The following is a 19,995-nucleotide window of genomic DNA, read 5'->3' as shown; positions in this document are numbered from 1 at the left end:
TTATACTAACAACATATTTATTAAATTTTATGAAATACTTCTATTTATTATATAATCTTTCTATACTCATATATCTTTATTTCTCACATTATCTCTCTTATCTTAATTATATTTCTTTTTCTTTTTCCGTCTCTAAGTACTAAATAACATTTGGTATCCACTGAAAAACGAGACCTGAAGCATAAAACAACAAACTATATGAATAATATAACAACTATATAAATGCTGTTAATTATTTATATTTCAACAAGTACTTTTATGGCATATTATAAAAGGAAGGAAAGCGTGAGAGTAAAAAAAAATTGAATTGAAAGAAAGTTAAAAAACAAAATATTTCTACAAAGTCAAGTTTTCTCTTCATTTTCCTTCTATTTTTTTCTAATTAAACAAAAGAAAAAAAATATATCGTAATCCACATTTTCTATTCTTTCTATTTTCTTCAACTAACCAAACATAATTAACATTAATGTGTTAAAAAATAAAATAAAATAAATGTATGTAACCGTTAATAGAATCGCAAATTCTAATAAAAACATTGTGGGTTTTTTTACAATCAATATTTTTTTTAATTTTATTATTTATCTTCACGAATTCAGATGTAATTTTTTTTTGGTCAACGTGTTCACTGGCGTCTCAAAACTGACAACTAATTCTAATGTAATTTAATCACTGTATACATGAATTTTATTTTATTTTTTCTTTTAACATTGACCACTACCCGTATTTAAATTAACTTTAAACTCACTTAAAAAATATAAAACTGACCGTCTCATTTCCCTCAGAGCGCAACAAGTTTGTGTACATATTGAGTTGGGCTTCAAATTCTCGAGATAAAAAAGCAAGTGATGGACCATTATAAAAGCTCAACGAGGCCCAAAAGTTCGGATAGTGAACCAGGAGATCCAAATTGAATCACCTGGCACTACCACCTCAAGTGCAAATGAAACATTGAAAATCTCTACCTACGCCACCTCGATTATCTCTTAAAGTTAGATAAATTTGAAACATGCTCTTTAAAGGAAAATGAAGAGAAGATGTGTTTCATAGTTAGTGAGGTTTTGCCTGAAATTTCATCAAATGGATAGGAAGAAACTAACATTGAGACAATGCTACTAAGTTACAAAGCATATATAATTCATGGATTTTCTAGATAGTAAAATGATGGATCGTATAAAAAGGCTCAATTCATTCAACTACTAGGCAGCTGTAGACAACGTTCACCAAACAAAGAGGGTATCGGTTAGACAAAATTGCATAACATAAACATTACAGTAACATAACATTGTATTGGACTAAAGAAGCAGGTCATGGATGAGTGACTATTTTTGAGGTTTCCTCCACAAAACCCCAATCTTCTTGAGCATGTTTCCATTTTTCTTAGTCTGAAAATCATCATCAAGCTCTTCACAAAAAGGTGTGTACTTATTCATTACAGAGTTATAGTTGTTGTCCAAAGACAATGACCTCTCAGCAAGCTTCCCATTGTTCCCTGCTGAGAGCATAGCAGCAGCAGCCTCTGCAGCCTTCCTCCATTGATCAGACTGCACCTTCAATCTTCTTAGTTCTGCTTCTATTATCGAATTCGCCGCTTGCGAGGCTTCCAACTGCTCCGCCACCCTCACCGCCTTACGGTTGCTCCTTTCGGCATCTTCCATCACAATACCAAGTCTCATAACAGCCTCACGTTCTGCAGCCTTGGCTGCCTCAAGTTCAGCACGTGCATACCTCTTACTGATCTCCAACTTCAGCATTTCATTCTCTTCAGATATGCTTTGCAGTGTTGTTTCCTTGTCCATCAGATCAGCCTTCAACCCGGCCACGCATTCGTCTAGTTTTCTAAGCTCCTTTCTAAGTTCATGTTCTCTTTGTGATGACATGTTCTTCTCAAGCTGCAAATTCAGCTTCTCATTCTCCTCTACAATGCCTTGCAACTCAGTTTCCTTATCCATTAGGTTTGCCTTCAACTCTTCAATATCAGTTTTCTTTCTCTTCAGTTCAGCCTCTAGCTCGGATTCCCTCTGGCTTGATTCTGATGTTATCTGTTCAATCAACTCGTAGGCTTTTGTGATCTTCACCGAACACTCTATCTGTTCTTCCCGGTATTTGGCCTCAGCAGTCTCTATGGCATACCTCAATTGTCCTACCTCAGACCTCAAAGAATAAATTTCTGCTTCAATGTGATTAGCATCCTCACCCTCACCCTTTTGTAATATCTCAGCTTTCAACTCCATGTTACCACCATCTGCAAGATTTACAGAATTGTTGCTTTTGTTACTAATGAGGCCAAACTCAAGTTTGCTTACTAGTGCCTCTAGTGAGTTCACTCGTGCTCTAGATTGGTCTAACTCCAAAGCAGCAGAGTTGTAGCCATGCACAGCTTTTGCAGCATCAGCTCTCAGGAACTCAACAGTTCTCTTTGCAGCCTCAAGTTGCCGCAAAGTCTCATTGACCAAAGCTTGTGCCTGAACTGACTCTTTGGAATCTCTGAGTTGGTTTTTCATGTTCTCTACAAGTGAAAGAGACTCTGCCAAGTTATCCTTCAAGTTCAGTAGCTCCACGTCTGATGATTCAGCAATTTGTGTGTGTGCATTCTCACAATTAGCTACCAATTCAAGCTGAACTTTGAGCTGCTGAATTTCATTGATAGCAGAGGTTAATGCAGCAGTGTTGTCTGAGAGTTTCTGTTGTGCAGCCCTCAGCTCAGATTGCCACGCCTTATCATGCTCTTCTATAGTTTTCTGGAGCTCAATAACACGAGCTTGTTCTGCAGCAGAGAACTTCAGAAGTTGCTGTTGAGAATCTTCAAGTTTCACAGATAGGGAAGCTAGTTGCTTCTTGGACTCTTCAGCATCTTGCTGAGCCTGCTTCTTGCCTGAATCAGACAAACTGAGTTGGTTCCTCACCACCTTCAAATCGTCTTTGAGTTGAGAAATCTGAGATTCCAATTCAGATATTCTGCTAGGACGCTTCCTCTAAAGCAACACAAAATTACAATGGTTTAGAATTCTGAGACAAATTTCTAACTGTTGAATAATTGTTATCAAGGTTTGTAATCCATGTGCTTCCAACATGGATTACAAAAACAAGTACAACAAAATCAGAAAAGACTAAGTAAACAGTAGAGGCTGAGAAGCAGATCAACCTAATATTTCATAAGTATTGAACAAACAATGCCATCACACATATAGAACCAATGATAAGTTATTAAATGGCAGTTGAGTAGCTTATTCTACCCACTTTATTAATTAATTCGAATACACCAAGTGTTCAAGAACAGATATCCTTTAAAAAGGCTTCTTTAATATCTATCTAACTTCTAACGTGCATTTGTACCGGAATTAAGTGCCCACATTATTAGACGCCCCATAATTACCTTCTATCAGTATATTATCCAAAAATAACAATGAAAAGAAGAATTAAAGCCAACTCTATACTAAGGGCCAGAATCAGTTAGTTGAGCAGAATGTGTGAGTTTTTATTGCAAAACTCTTGATACTAAGTTCGAATTTCATGAATAAAAAAAGCCAACTCTATGCCTTTAACTAATTAGTTAACACCACCTTTCCAAAAAGCAAGCCTTGAAAAAAAAAAACCATAATAACATCCTACAATTTCGGCAAAAAAATCAAAAGCTCTTTTAGTAAGCATAAAGCTTTGTTTTCTTTCTTTTTAAAAGAAAAAAAAATTAAAAAAGCACGTTAACTTCTAAAAAAAAGGCACTTTCTAATCAAAAGCACTTATGATTTTGTTACATAATAAAAGAAATGTTACCTCCGGTGCAGGGCTTCTGGGTGATCTACGATCAGTGATTTTGGGACTTCTCTCCTTTGATGTCTTATTAGCTTGGTTTAATGAAGATGCAGTGTCTAGTGTAGTAGGCCTCAGTTGGCGTCCACCACGAGGAGACACTTTCTGAGGCGCCTCAGAGGAGCTACTCCTGAAATCAGAATATCTAAGTGTTATGAATTATGATGATCATGCAAATCAAAGAAATTGCATTTGTAAATGCAAACGCGCATCTCTCAAATTTATTTTAGCAATAAAGACCAGCAATAAACGCTTTGCCTAATAAAGCAAAAGCAATGTCTTTAAATCACTCGGAAATCTGAACTTGCAAACTCATTAGAGTGATTCCTTTATATGGTCGAGCATAGAGTAGAGTAGATGTTCCAAAGTTCAAACCGTGAACAAATTTAAACAGACAAGATCCAGAATTAAAACGGATGTTAGAATTACTATTGTTGTAGAGTAATGAGTACTATAAATACGAGACTAATACTCCTGTATGTTACAAACAAGATTTATCAGAAGTAACGCTAATTTCATTAATAATTTAATTAATTCAAATTCAAAATTAAAACTTTCTCCAATCACAACATGGCATACTCAAGTAAATTTCTCTATGAACATTTATCGAAAATTAAATAAAAAAGTAAAAATAGAATTATTTTTTTTATAAATTAAAATTAACTTACACGTAAATTAAAAAATATATACTTCTATTTGCTTTTTCTTTAAGTATTTATAGTGAAACTTATTTGATCAATACTCTAAAACTAATATTATGATTATTGGTACATTCAATGGAGTACTTTCTTTTGGTTGATGCAATCAATGTAATTAGCGACTGGACTATCTGATGCTATTTCTCCGTCCAGAAAATATAATAATTGTCACCATAAAACATAACATTATAGCCATTTGAAAAATACAGTATGATGTAATATTGATGCAGCGAAATCAATTCCATTTAGAACAACCAAACCTTTGTTCAAATTATTATGATTATAATTAGTATAATAATTGGAAATAACCGCCCCGGGTCCCAATCTCCCATTCCGCAGTTAATGCCGCCAATATATGAAATGAAAACACATTTGAACAAAACATGATTAGTCTTTTGAAAAAATCAAAAGGAGTGACAAAAGCCCAGCAAACAACATAATTAACGTTAGAAACTTTATCTTACACATATACGGGAATTCCATGTAAGGTATGAAATTAACAAATACAAAAAAAAAAAAAGCATAAATAATTAAGATTCTTACTACCCAGTTTCCAGAATGTTTCAACACCATTGTGAAGAGTTGACAAACATTTGCTTATTCTGGTGCTAACCATGTGTAAACTTATAACTAGACCCACCAGTGTCGAACAAAGTTATATAGTACACAGTTTATGCATTAAAGCTTTATATCCTTTAGCAGAGTCTGTTCCATAAATACTATAGTAGTTGACATTTGAATTTGAAATATGATAAGTGCCACACAAATTAAGGTGAACAATATCCCTGTGATCGATTGAGCCTTTTCATAGCATTTAAAAAGCAAGTAGTACAACATTGAGGTAGGAAAGTAGATGGTGAAGCAATTGAATCTTACCTTGTCTTTTGGGTCTGCATGGTTTAACTGCCTTGTGTTCCAGGAAAGTAAAAGAGGTTAATAATTAGGACCTCACTAGCTACTTGAATGCTCCCTGACCCACAAGGACTATAACAGTTCAGAAAAATATCATTAACTGATGAGACAAGGGAATCCAATGTGAAGGTCAATGAAATTGGGGGGGAAATAAATAGGTTCACGCTGGATGAATGCACTTCTAATCATCACATATCAGATCATAAATGCACAAGAATTGCTTACAGCATCTTTCACTTTTCATTTCTAAAATTTACTCGTTTATTCCCCCCTTTGGACGTTTCTGAAGAATATATATACCTAAAATTGAAGAAATCATTACAAAATACTAACACGGCAGAGATTATGAGTACCGTTATAAAAGATAAATATAAAAAAAAAGCGAATTGGTATAACATGTGTCAACTACACATGAGAAAATTAAATTGAGTAAAGTGCATATTTTAAATAAATAGTTTACCTTTAAAAAAAATCATCCAAACAAACAAATCTTATTTTAATACTTGAAACATGTATGATAGATGAATATATGTTGTTTCTGTAAAGAAAAAAGTATGAACGACAGAAATAAGGAAGAGAAAATAAGAAAAAAATCGATACATGTTTAAAATATTTAAATAGAAAAAAAAAACCAACAGAAAATCATTCGATGCTTTTTTTTTTTGTCATATACTTCTCTGTTTTAAAAATCACTTGAAACAATCAATAGATTAGTCTTTCATCCATTTTTTTAAACTATATTAATAATATGAAATATATAATTTTATATGATGATTAATTTTCATTAAGAATTCCACTAGTCACTAAACTTAGGTTTGATAAAAAAAAATAAAAAATAAAAAAAGGTAAAAAAAATAGAGGGAAGAAAAAGAAACTTTTTACATCAAAATAATCAGCGCAACTACCGCTACCTTTGTAAATTGATGTGGTAACCACGCTCTAAAAGACAAAGTGTCTTTTTATTAGCCGATGATATGACTAGATCTTTGGGTCAAAAAAATCCCAGATTACATTTAAGAGAGACGTACAATTTCAAGAGAAAAGGATAACATTACAGACATGTCCAAATCTTTATATTAAACCAATGAGATACCGAATTTACCCATGTGTGCGAGTCATGCCCATTTATATATAATGGGCTTTTTTGTAATTACAATTGAAAGAAGAAGAAAAAACTTCTTACCCTTCCATTTAGCCGTGAAAGAAGGGCATTCGCATTGCCCATCCAATGAGTTATTATATTGTCTACACAAACGCGAAAACCAAATGATCACTTGGCTCTTAGACATTGACTTTTTCCCATGATGTTTTCAATGAGGAAGGAAATAATATAGACATGATGATGGCATCGGTGAGTGATTTTCTTTAAAAAATTACTTCACTTAAGGAAATTCATTTATTTATAACAAAGGAATCGAATCTAGATGAAACGAGAAAGCATCAGCAACACCACTAAAATCTGCAACAAAAGTAGGTAAAGGAAGATCCATCTTTTGAAATTAAAAATGAGAGTGAAGGAAGCACTATTTAAAGAAATATTCATTAAGCATATTAAAAAGGGGGAAACAAGCAAGCAACTAACAAAGAAAGAAAACAAATGAATTCCAGCTTTTTTAATAAAGATGTGTTTGAGAATAAGTTGAATTCAATTCAATTAGAGTTGGAAAAAAAAAATTACATTCACAATTTTTTACTTTCTTTTATATCAGGATTCATGTTTTTCGGATCAATATGAGATTTTAAACTGATATGTAAACATCACTGCAATGTTACATTCCAAAATGACCAAGAATAAGATTTTATTATGGATTTCAATTGTTCAAAACACATTTCCTTTGAACATATGTATGGAAAAACATAATTGGAAAAGAAGACAAAATTAATTATTTTTTTGACAAAAATTAGTTATTAATAAAATTGATAGATACTCTATAATAATATTATAGTTAAAAAAAATGATTAAAAAGGTAGGAGTATGAATGTGTTAAAACATAAAAGCTAGATACCTTGCAACTCCTGAAGTTGGAAAGAGAGATCCGCGTCAATGTGAGTTTTAATTTTAGCGTAACTTTTGGATATAAATAAATTATGTAGCAGTTTAAAGTGAAGAAAAGCGGTCAAAAAAGAAACGCAGAAAGAGGTTAAAGAAGCATGATAGCATCGTTTAGGTTCAATTAGTAAACTTTAATTTTGCCTGAAATTAAAATAATAATAAAAAAAGGAGCAGAAGGAGATGAAGAATTGAAACCTCTTAAGTTATAGGGATCCTAATGAAGCAGAGTTATGAGCGAGGAGATGTTGTGTTTGCAGAGTGTGTTGCGATGGTAATTAATTAAGCTGGATAACAAGTAATTAGAAATATAATGTTTAAGCAATGATCATAACGAGAATGGAAACGACAATGCAGAAGAAGAAACGATCGACATCATACCTGGAGTGTGAGCCTGTAAACATGTTGAGTTGAGTTGTGTGGTTGTTGAGAATGAGATTTCTGTTTGTCCTCTCGTGTGTGAATGTGTTGATTAACTAATAAGGAACAGTGATGAGGGAGGGGAGGGAAATAATAGGAAAGGAACAGACTCCTTAGTCCTTACACATTTGTCCTTTCACAACGTTAATTGCTTTCAACTACGACCTTGCGTCCGTCCGCTCCCACTATATGCGCACTAGGGTCTAGGATTTTAATTTAACCCAAACCACACACTTTGCTTTTTTTCTCCAAATAAACACTTATTTTGGCTCCTCACTTTCAAAGCTAATATATATTCTTACTACTGACAAATAAATTTCCTAACCCAAACCCATGAAATTGTTGTAACGTGTTCTGAGACACCAAACGTCAATTTTGTATTTTTAGGATTAATTCATATCGATGTTAAAATAATATATGATTAATATAAATTATACGTAGAGATACTTTAACACTTATGTTAGAAGTGTATTTGATAGTAAAAGATTAGAGATTTAGAATTTGATCAGGAACATATTATATTTACTTAATAATTGTGTGGAAATAAATAACTTATTTAATATAATATTGGGAATAGTTATAATTTATAAATATGAGTGAGCAAAATTTAATTTGTTCATCAATCCAACCCGGATCATGCTTGATTTATAAAAGTTCGAACTATACTTGGAACCATCTTAACCCATCCTAAATTTTTTTAAAATTTTTTTTAATAATTGCATATTAATAATTTTTTAAAATTATTTATACGCAATTATATTTATAGCGAGAGTCATGACCTTCATGGGCTCTATTCCTTATGAAGTTACTTTTTTTTTTTTTTCTAAATAAGCTTTGGATTTCTTTACTATGTTAGTATTATATCACTAGTTCATTATCATACTAACTCACTTGTTAATTTGAGTTGTCATTATATCATTAGAGTGTCATGTTATTCGTCTTTATCAATATTAAAGTGTTACATCATTATTATTATAATCTTTATAATTTCAAAAAAAATCTTATTTAATCATTATAATCAAATTTTATTATGAAATTTATCAAATATTATCGCATATACGATATCTTTGTTATTGTTAATGAAAATATTATATTAAGTTCTGCTGATGATGCATAATTATCTTAATTTGTGACTTTCAGATATATTATTAGTGATCTAATTAAGAAAGTAAAAAATCATTTTTAAAATTATATAGACTAAAAAAATAATTTTAAATTTGAGAGATCAAAAATAATTTATCCTAAATTTGAGAGACTAAAAATATATTTAAGTCTTTAATATTTTTTTTATTTAATTTCACATTACTTGTGTCAAAATTATTTCAGCCAAACAAAGCATTCGAAATTATTTTTTTAAAAACAAGTTATATACAAACTACTTAACATTAGATTTCTCAGAAAAATACATACTCTTTTGCTTCTATAAATATATGTAATCAATTACTATAATTTTAATGTACCTGGTCAAATTGTCGAGTTAAAAATATTACAATTAATCGCTTTCATTTGCAATTTGTCTATTGCATTGTTTTTATTAATTGTACCATTGGCAAAATGTTTATCATTATATGTGTGAGAGAATATTTTTCAATAATCGAAAGCATCCAAAATGAAATGACCGGACATAGTTCGAGGAAAGTTTATTGATCTATGTATTTTTATACATTATAAAATTTTAACATCACAAAAAAATTTTAAAAAAAAATTAATGACAAAATTTTGTGACGAAAATTACTTTTTGTCACATACTAGAGTTATATAAATTAATTTTATTGACATTTTTTTTTAAATTATTACATTATTTTTTCTTGTAATGATATAATTTTTAATTTGAATATAGATATGATCTCGTGAAAACCCAATAATATATTGTATAAGACGAAGTCAACTTATGTAAAGTCAAAATGTACCCAAAAAAAATTTAAATCAACTTAAGTTACTGACATAATAATGTACGGCTAAATTATCTTATAACTATATATACAAGTGTTTATTTTGTATAATTAAATTTTATAAAAATAAATATTTTTAAATATCAAAATTATATTATAAAATTTTAAAATAAGTAAATATATATAAAATATACAGATTAAATTTTAAAATCATAATAAATAATTTATTTTAGAAAATAAATTTATTTTTTATTATTGATAAAAATTGTGATGTAAAATTTATTGAAATAGGGTTTATTTCATTCAATAAAGTTTTTAATTTTCATATTCAACTAGTAGATGAACTCATCACAATATATCTAAGAAACTTAACTATCTAATAAATGTGTTAGAACTTATTACATATATAATTAGAGAAAAATACTAGTTATACTTTTTCTAACATTTTTTATATATTAATATCTTTACTTTATTGTTAGTTAAAAATTACAAATTATGGTGTGTTGTCATAACCAAGATTCTTGGCAATTACGTATAACATTAACAAAGAGGAAGTGGTAGCAGTATATAATGGGAAGGGAAGGAGTGGTGAACTGATTAAGATCAAGGAAGAGAAGGTAAAAGATGAGAAGCAGCAACCACTTGATCGGTCTGCTAAACTTCTTGACCTTCTTGTTGTCATTTCCAATCCTTGGTGGTGGGATATGGCTGAGCATAAGAGCCAACAACACTGAATGCCTCAAATTCCTTCAATGGCCTCTCATCATCATAGCACTCTGCATAATGGCCACTTCCCTAGCTGGTTTGACCGGTTCCTGTTACCGCAATCCCTTCCTCATGATCCTCTACCTCGTTCTCATGTTCTTCATAATCATTCTTCTCATCGGAATCATCACCTTTGCCTATGCTGTCACGGACAAAGGGTCGGGGAGGGAGGTGCAGAATCGCGTTTACTTGGAATATTACTTGCAGGACTATGAGGGTTGGTTGGAGAAACGTGTGGCCAGTGATAGATATTGGACAAAGGTTAGGTCTTGTGTTAGGGACTCTAAGGTTTGTGCTAAGCTTCGGAGAAAGGTGCCTCAAACTGCTGATATGTTCTACCACACAAACCTCTCTCCTATTCAGGTATTTTCCTTTTTCTGTCTCTATTTTTGGTTGAATTCTATTACATGGGTGATGTTTCTTGTTTGAGGATTTCTGATTTCAATCTCTTAAATAAGTTTTTGAATTTTAATATTATGTATAAAAAGATATAATTAAAAAAAAGATTTCATTACAAATAATAAGAATTAATTATCAACGCAAAATTATTTGGATACTTTATACTAATATATAGTTATCAAATACTGGTGATGTTCTTCTTCCAAGGATTTTTTTGAGCTAAATTAATTTGGGAAGGAAATTTCTCACGTAAGTTTGAAGAATTATTTTTTTGCGTTTTTTTTTTATTTTGTGTTTCCTTAAACCGGTACAAAATAATGTTTCGGGTTTTGTGTTTATTTTTTCCACTAGAAAGTTTTTGGGTTTTAATTTGTGCTTATAAAGGAAGTAGTAGTTATGCATCATATATTGAGAGAAGTTGAACGAAAAGAAGTGCATGCACTGCATGGGATGAGTAGATTTGATGAACCCTACTGCATGAGGGGACGATGGCTTTTGAGGTCAATCAACTGCTTGTTAACGAGGAGACATTATTACATGGTTTAGAATAATTTTGGTTGATTAATTTCCATGTGATAGGTATCTAAGATTTTTAATTTACAAAACAATAATAAAAATCAACTGCTTACATGGTTTTGAGGTCAATCAACTGTTTGTTAACGAGGAAACATTATTACATGGTTTAGAATAATTTTCGTTGATTAATTTCCATGTGATAGGTATCTAAGATTTTTAATTTACAAAAAATAATAAAAATCTTCGGTTACGTATGGGGCAAAGATTAATTAAAAACATGAATAGTGATGGTTTTAGAATCTTAGATGATATAATAATTCTTTGGATATTTTTTTTTTTAGATATATTATTTACTAGAATAAATTATTATAATATTTTTCTTCTTTTTTATCTTCCATCACATTGCTTATTTTATAATTTTTTCTTCTTCTAACTCTTTGTTACTTAATATAAGAAAACTTGTTCAAAGTCAACTTACAAGTGTAACTTTTTAAAATATATATTTTGAGAACAATAAAATCGGTTTAAGGAAAAAAGTTATTTCTTTTGATTTCAAAGTATGTCATTCGCAATAAATGTATATATAAAATAAAATAAAAACAACTAACATAAGACAAAAACTAAAGATAATTATATATAATATATAAATAATGTTAGTTTTTATGTTTAAATAATAAGATTGAATAAAAAAAAATGGTCAAAAGATGTAAGCTTTGGACAAGTAGCTGATTAAAGATTCGTATTATGGGGACGTCATTACTAAATATTAACTAAGATGTGTCACACTCTCATATTTTTAAATATCACATGATAACAAGACTAATAATAACAAGACTAATAAAAATAAGGTTTAAATATTTTTTTAATTCTTATAAAATTAATAATTATAATTTTGGTTCCTTTTATTTTTATTTTTATTTTTATATATTTTATCCTTTTAAAATTTATAAATATTATTTTTTATCCTTGTAAAATAAGTAAATTTTGATTTTGATCCTTATAAGTTATTTTTCTTTAATTTTCATTCCTCTAAAATTTAAACTAACTATTTTTAGTCCTTAATGATCATTATAAGGTGGATAAATAATATTCATTTTAAAGACTTATAAATTTTTTAGATGTGTTATATATCAATATAATATTGATAATGATTGTAGTTAACATTTAAGATAGTTACTTAACTTTTTAATAAATAAAAAGTAGTTAAAAATGATTATATAAAACTATGGACTAAAAACAACAATTTTAATTTTATAGGGATGAAAATAACAATTTTAATTTTACAGGACTAAAATCAAAACTTGTTAATTTTATAGGGATCAAAAATATATTTAAACCTAAAAACAATATTACATAGCAAGAATATATGATATCGTGACCAAAAACTAAGACTTTGTATGAAGACTGAAGAAAAAAAAACTTCTTATAAAGATTTAATTCTTCTAAATTTTAGACATATATTGTCTATAATTTTTTTTTAAAACCAACAATTTTATCAATTATAACCAATTGCACACAAGTGCTAATTGGGAAGTAATCCATGTCTTTTAATATGCTTTAAAAGTAAATTGTAACAAAGTTTTTACCTTTTAAAAACACATAAATTCACTCACATACCATACTTTCATGTGTTTTGTACTCAAGGCATAATAAAAAACACATAAACCCACTCTATTATTAGAAAATTATTGATAAAAATCATTTATGTTTTTTTGTTAGCCTTTGTCTTGAACCTGAAAATTTTCTCATGACTCCCTGTCCAACCTTTTATTAAATTGTCCACCACATGCTTGATAAAATGTTATTTCAAAGAAGCAACATTACCAAGAATTGCAAAAATCTACCACTTCAAAATAAAGTATCCATGTCCCTCAATAAAGGTCATGGTATATGTATATATATGGTTGTGTCATATTATTGATTAAGAATCAATAGATATGATTGAACCATATACTACTCCCAACATTGAAGTATGTAATTTTCATAGAAATTTGTACAACCATATACTATCCAGCAATATTTATACCTATATTTGATTTAAAAACACATAAATTCACTCGCAAACCATACTTTCATGTGTTTTGTACTCAACGCATAATAAAAAACACATAAACTCACTCTATTATTAGATAATTGTCGATAAAAATCATTTATGTTTTTTTTGTTAGCCTTTGTCTTGAACCTGAAAATTTTCTCACGACTTCCTGTCCAACCTTTTATTAAATTGTCCACCACATGCTTGATAAAATGTTATTTCAAAGAAGCAACATTACCAAGAATTGCAAAAATCTACCACTTCAAAATAAAGTATCCATGTCCCTCAACAAAGGTCATGGTATATGTATATATATGGTTGTGTCATATTATTGATTAAGAACCAGTAGATATGATTGAACCATATATACTACTCCCAACATTGAAGTATGTAATTTTCATAGAAATTTGTACAACCATATACTATCCACCAATATTTATACCTACATTTGATTTAAAGTATCTCATATCAATTTATTGTATCTAGTGGTGATGCAAGCTACTTGTTCTCCTTCCTTTTTTGATTTCACACATTGGTTGTAAGCTTTCATTATCCCAGTGAAGTCGAATACAAGTTTGGATGTTCCTTACCCATTGACTCAAGTTAAATTTTGTGGCCCTATTGACCTTATACAACCACCACTAGCAAAAGAGCATCACATTTGTATAATACCATCATGATCGAATGATGAACCATTAAAAAAGATGTTATGTTTCTTGCCCTCCACACTTTGCACAAGAATAAGCACCACATTTTCATCCATGCTTCCACATCTAACCCTTGCAACCTTAATTTGACATGATGTATAAAATTTTGTTTGGGATCTTGATGTAACACCATATATGCTCTATGCTCCCACCTACCTGTAATATGTCACTCATATTGGCTAAGTCTTACTACAATTAAAAAACACATGTGACAAGATCTCTTTTTCTTCCTAACAAAAAACACAATTATATTGGTCATTATCCAGTTATATTCCTCTTCTTCTCAATGTAGTCTTGAAATTGCTGGAAAAGCCTCCATATAAAGTGTATAACTTTAAACGGTATTGTTAATCGCTATAGTAAATTGTAGACTTCCTCTTCATTTTCACAAATTCTATTAGTGTCAATACCCAATATGTAGAAGAGACAACATAAAATAACTACTCATTTATTAGAAGTTAACTTACTTGTTAAAGGGTTTCAACTCAGACTTTCAAAGCATTGTAACGTATATCCACATAATGAGATATTTTAATTTCTAAAGTGTCGTTTACTCTCCTTTAGTTTTTATGCATCTCAACAAAGACATTTATCAATACCATATGCTTATCAACTTAACAACTTAATTAACTTGCATCATACAACTTCACAACTTAAACATCTATCAACTTACAATTTTACAGCATAAGCATCATTATACAACATATCAATTTACATCATAATAATTCATCATCATATAATCTTTATCATACCACTTAATCACATCTCTTCGCCATAAAAGAACTTAAGACATCATATTCAACAACATGCAATTAGTGCCCAACATCATCCCCTGAATGCCTAACGCCATTAAGGTAGGGAGTTTCCTGTCTTACCCACGTTCGACGTCAAATCACCTGCATCTGGCATGACTAAGATAGAGAGTCTCCCACTCTCTCACGTCTAGTGTGGAAAAACCCATGCTCAATCTTAATCATACAGAGGAAGGACTCAACTTGATCCTCATCCAACACCACTCCTTTGGCGTTTTGCGTGATTTCAACTTGAAACGATTCTATCTCCTTGCATCTAGTGCCACCAATCATGTTCTTAGTGTCAAGAGAATGAGAACCCTTAATTTCGAACCACGCTTGATGTTATGAAGGCACACTCGACACAATATCAAATTTTGCACTTATGTAGAAACTGATTTCGGCCAATCCACCTAAAATCCAACATGCAACATAGGATTCAACATCTATACATTATATGTAACTCAAAAACAACTTAAAAAGGCACTTGCAACCAACAATTTGCAAGAATCATCAACTATACTTCACAAGCAACACTTCAAGAAAACTCAACTTCATCAATCTTTAACCCATGATTTTCAAACAACAATAACACTAAATTGATGATTTTAGGCTCCAACAATCATACATTAATATTAATTCAAAAACAAGTTTCCCTTACCTCTTCAATTCAAACCGAGAAGAAAGAAGAGGAAGAACAATCAATCTACCTCAAACAGTTGTAGGAGAAGATGGAGATGAATCAGGGGAATAAGGAATTTTGAAAAGAGTTTTCAGGTTTTTAGAAAATCCCTCCCTAGCTTCTCTATAGTTTTCCTTAAAATATGAGCTTATAAAGTTTACATTTTAAGAAAAACTTTATATACCCTTAATTCAATTTACTCAACTAACTCTAACTACAACTAACTCAGAAATAGTTTAACTCTCAAGGACTCCCAAACCATCTAGGTTTTAAAAACCACAAAACTAACAATAATTAGCAACTAATCATATAATTAAACCAAAGCAACTTAAAATCACCAATGTTACATTTTGATTCCTTTTGTGACTAATTCAAGACTTGAAATTTGTCTCATAAGATTCACTTGTATACAAACTTACAATTGAAGTTCAAACTAAATGTGTAATAAATATGGTGAAAATAAAAATTTCAAAAAAATTAATTTCATATTATTTTTCAATTACTCACAAAATATAATTTTCACATGATTTTCACTATGTTTATTTCCCTTTTGGGTTTTGAAGTCAATTGCATTTCACAGTTTTCATATAGGTGAATCTAATATTATAAGTTTCACATTTTAAATCAGTTAAAAATAATTCAAAATCATGTTGTAAAATTAAAAATAATCATTTTTTTTAAAATTAAATTGATTCAAATAAAAAAGATAAATAATCAAAATAAACGTTTTAACAAATAAAAAGACCGAAATAAATATAAAAAAATAAGATAAAGTATCAAAAATATAATTTAATAAAAAAATATTTAAATTTTTTATAAAGATGTAGATAAGTTATACAGACCAAAATTTTAAGTCATATTTATTTATGTAACTATAAATTAAATTTTTATCATATAAAAATTAGACGAATTGTCTTCCGTAGATATAACTATAAATTATAATGACTAAATATATTTAATGTTTGAATTTAATGGTTTAGTTAAATCAACATTTATTACTCCATTATTATTTTGAATACGTCTCACACTTTAGACTAACAATATTTTGTTCTCTTCTATGCGTAGTTGCCTACCAACTTCGTTTCCCCATTCCAGTGATAAGTTTTTTTTTTTTTAAATTGGTTTTGTGCTTCACTGAACTCCATTCTCTTTTCAGCATATAGTTGCTAAAAAAATGTGTGGATGGAGTTGGGGGTCACATTAAATAATCGTCTATGAGAAATTTATTTATTTATTGTATCAAATGACGATATTATTTGTAAAAGATTTTTTTTTTAATAGAATGCAATAAATATTACTTATATAGACATTTGAACTTGAGATGTTGGGTAGCCATTGTAATTTAAGTGGGACATTCCGACTCTTTTTCTTTCGCTAGTATAATATATGTGCGATGCCGAACGACAATTAAAAATTAAAAGGAGGAAAAAAATATTATGAACTAAATACATATTTAATTTCATAAATTTACATTTAATATAAAATTATTAAACAATGTAATACTTATTTAAAAATTACATCGATATTATTATATCGATTTTATATATATATTGCTCCTTATTACCTTTAAGATAATGATATTTTATCTTTCTTATAAATCCTGATAGATGACAAAGGAAGATAATGGCATCACAATATAGTTGTTGTTTTGTCACGTCTTCTTGCTCACAGATTTTCAGCTTTATAATGAATATACATTTTTCTATATCTTATCATCTCACTTTTATTTTTTTTTTGTTTTAAATGGTAGATTAAGATTTAACAATTTTTGGGCCCTTGGGCCAGTGCTTGGTCCGCACGTGTAATACACGCGGCCATGCCGAATGCATAGAGTATGAGTAACTAATTAAATCAACGGAAAAATATCTTCTCACTTTTGATTCCGGGCCATTACGTATTCTCCGACTCTGGAAATTACTTATTTTCTTATATATTATTTTTAATATTATTTTTAAAGAAAAATGTACTAAATAATATTAATTTTACGTGTGTTTCTTTTATAAAAAAAAAAAAAAAAATTAGCCTACTTTTCGCCCCTCCACTCAAAATTTCTGAGCCACTAAACACATGATGAATGTAATTATAAAAATCTACAAACTCATCATACTCATTATACATGTTGATTTAAAATTAGATAAGAAAGAAAAACTATTTTATATTATTAGTGCACAATATTTTTTCTCATAAATCAATCCAAAAAATACACTATGACAGGTGATTAATTGAAGAAATATATGTCATCCAGTTTTGTGTTTAATTGTAGTCTGGATGTTGCAAGCCTCCAACAGAATGTGGGTATGCGTATCAGAATGAAACAATGTGGAGCCCAGAAGGAGGAGTGATTGGAACCAGTCCAGATTGCAGTAGGTGGAGCAATGACCAAAACTTGCTTTGTTATGAATGTGACTCTTGCAAGGCTGGTGTGTTAGCTACTCTCAAGAAAAGTTGGAGGAAGGTCTCTGTGATTAATATTGTTTTGTTGATTTCCCTTCTCATTGTTTACGCCATCGCTTATAAAGCTTATACAAACAATCGCAAGATAAATAACTGCGAACCCTGCGGTGAAACAAGGATGATAAAATTACAACCTAGTTAACATTAAAGGGTGTGTTATTAAGTGACATATCTCAAGTCTTAGAATGATTTTATATACCCTTGTATCTCTATGTTGCCATCTGCTCCTGTGCCGATGAGTTTTTACCTTAAATTTGGGTTGATCTTGGAGGGGTGTATTGCTATATTATCGTGATGGTAGTTACATTAGTACAAGCAACTTCAATCCCTCCTAAGAAAAAGCTATTCCCTTTTGTAATTTATTGAAATTGAGTACAATAGCTTTGTACATTATATATAAAAAAAAAATGTTTTATGGTATATTATCGAATATATTAGTCAAAAGTTGAAAATAAGGAGTACATTTTGTTTAAGTACAAGTGTGAATAAAAAGTCCTAAATTAGATAAATATGAGCGTATTGAGCAACATAAGTGACAAAAATTTATATATTGCTATTAAGGTTTAATGTTAAAATGTGATATTAAATTCATTTGTGTAGCTATTTATATTCATTGATGGACTTTTCATCAGGGTTTAATTTTCTCATATCCCTAACAATTGGTATCAGAGCTTATTGTTCAACCAGTGACTAACTTAGATGAGTATTAGACAGTATAATTAATGATGAATCCATGTAGGTCAAGTGGTGTATTCTATTGATGTGAGCTAACGATAATGCAATATCTAATATCATATTAGTTGAGCTTTAAGAGCCTAATGAGTGGTGCAAATATCTAAAACCTATTAATAATGATAGTTACTCTTAGGCTACAATTTTAATACTTATAGAAGAACAAAACTTTTAGTTGAAAGTGCGATTGTTGAAGTGTAAGTGTGATTGAGAAGTCTCACATTGGATAGAGATAAATATGTTGAATAATATATATAAGTGACAAAAATTTATGAATTTGATGTCTTAAAATTTTGGGTTAAAATATTGTGTTGAGTTCATTCCAGTGACGTAAAACAAAAAATGTGTATTTGAAGTAATAATATGTTAAAAAAAACACTTGCTTCTCTTTTCATGTTCATTCAACAAGTTTTTATTATTTTAATTTTTTATTTTACATGTACACCACAATTTGAGTTATCACTAACAAACCAAACACACACAATTTGAAGATCTACGAAATCTTATTGGCTCTCTATCCCATAGTCATAAGGATGACATCCTTTCTCTACTATTTTAAGTAAAAAAAAATAAACACACAAAATAATTTGTGAAATTGAAAAAAAAAATAAATAAAAGATGAGAAAATATATCTTAATCATTTACGTCATTTAGTTTTTAAATCAATTATTTTGAAAACAATTTTCAAAACTAAATAAAGTTTGAGTGAGAATCGATTACTAGAAAGTAAATATTGTTAAAATATTTTAGAAAATAATTTTAAAAAATGAAAAGTGAGAGAGCGAAAAAATCAAACATACCCTAATTCTTTGATAATCAAGTGAGTTTTATCTCCTTTAATAAATTTGTATACACAAATAGGAATGAAAATAAATGTCAATTAGTATAATTAATTAAAAAGGACTTCGCTATGTAACATAAATAATTGTCTTAGATTTTATTAATAATTCGAATGAAAAAAACATTTTAGTGTGGGTCATATATAACATTGACCAATGATGCTACTTTATAATTATTTATATTTTTTTTAATAATTTCGTTATTATTAGTAGAAAACATATGGCTAACATTTCTATTATGAAAGTTCAACAGTTAAAAATACAGAATAATGTACCAAAAGCTAACTCCAACGAAA

General features: G+C 29.5%; 2 protein-coding genes across 8 annotated transcripts; one reads left to right on the top strand and one right to left on the bottom strand.

The window, feature by feature from the left end:
• Positions 1 to 1,159: 1,159 nt before the first annotated feature.
• On the bottom strand, positions 1,160 to 8,061 carry LOC109806432 (interactor of constitutive active ROPs 3). 7 transcript variants are annotated; one of them, XM_020368829.3, is made up of 5 exons: positions 7,849 to 8,061; positions 7,666 to 7,754; positions 5,382 to 5,489; positions 3,772 to 3,937; positions 1,160 to 2,972 (listed from the first exon to the last, which is right to left on the bottom strand). In XM_020368829.3, exons 3-5 carry the CDS (start codon positions 5,399 to 5,401, stop codon positions 1,320 to 1,322), a joined length of 1,839 nt encoding a protein of 612 aa, XP_020224418.1. In that variant the 5' UTR covers positions 5,402 to 5,489; positions 7,666 to 7,754; positions 7,849 to 8,061; the 3' UTR covers positions 1,160 to 1,319. The 7 variants fall into 7 exon arrangements, with proteins under 7 accessions (XP_020224418.1, XP_020224419.1, XP_020224421.1 ...); XM_020368830.3 differs by having other exon boundaries at positions 5,382 to 5,475; XM_020368832.3 differs by lacking the exon at positions 7,666 to 7,754.
• A 2,226-nt stretch (positions 8,062 to 10,287) lies between these two features.
• LOC109805471 (tetraspanin-3) lies at positions 10,288 to 18,548 on the top strand. Its single transcript, XM_020367554.3, has 2 exons — positions 10,288 to 10,907; positions 17,938 to 18,548. The coding sequence occupies exons 1-2, from the start codon at positions 10,404 to 10,406 to the stop codon at positions 18,268 to 18,270; spliced, it is 837 nt and encodes a 278-aa protein (XP_020223143.1). The 5' UTR covers positions 10,288 to 10,403; the 3' UTR covers positions 18,271 to 18,548.
• The last annotated feature ends 1,447 nt before the right edge of the window (positions 18,549 to 19,995 follow it).

The sequence above is a fragment of the Cajanus cajan genome, chromosome 10 (genome assembly GCF_000230855.2).
Source record: "Cajanus cajan strain Asha chromosome 10, NIPB_CcT2T_4, whole genome shotgun sequence".
Classification (NCBI taxonomy): domain Eukaryota; kingdom Viridiplantae; phylum Streptophyta; class Magnoliopsida; order Fabales; family Fabaceae; genus Cajanus; species Cajanus cajan.
Note: the sequence above shows the minus strand (reverse complement) of the source record. Positions and strands in the feature narration are given on the sequence as shown.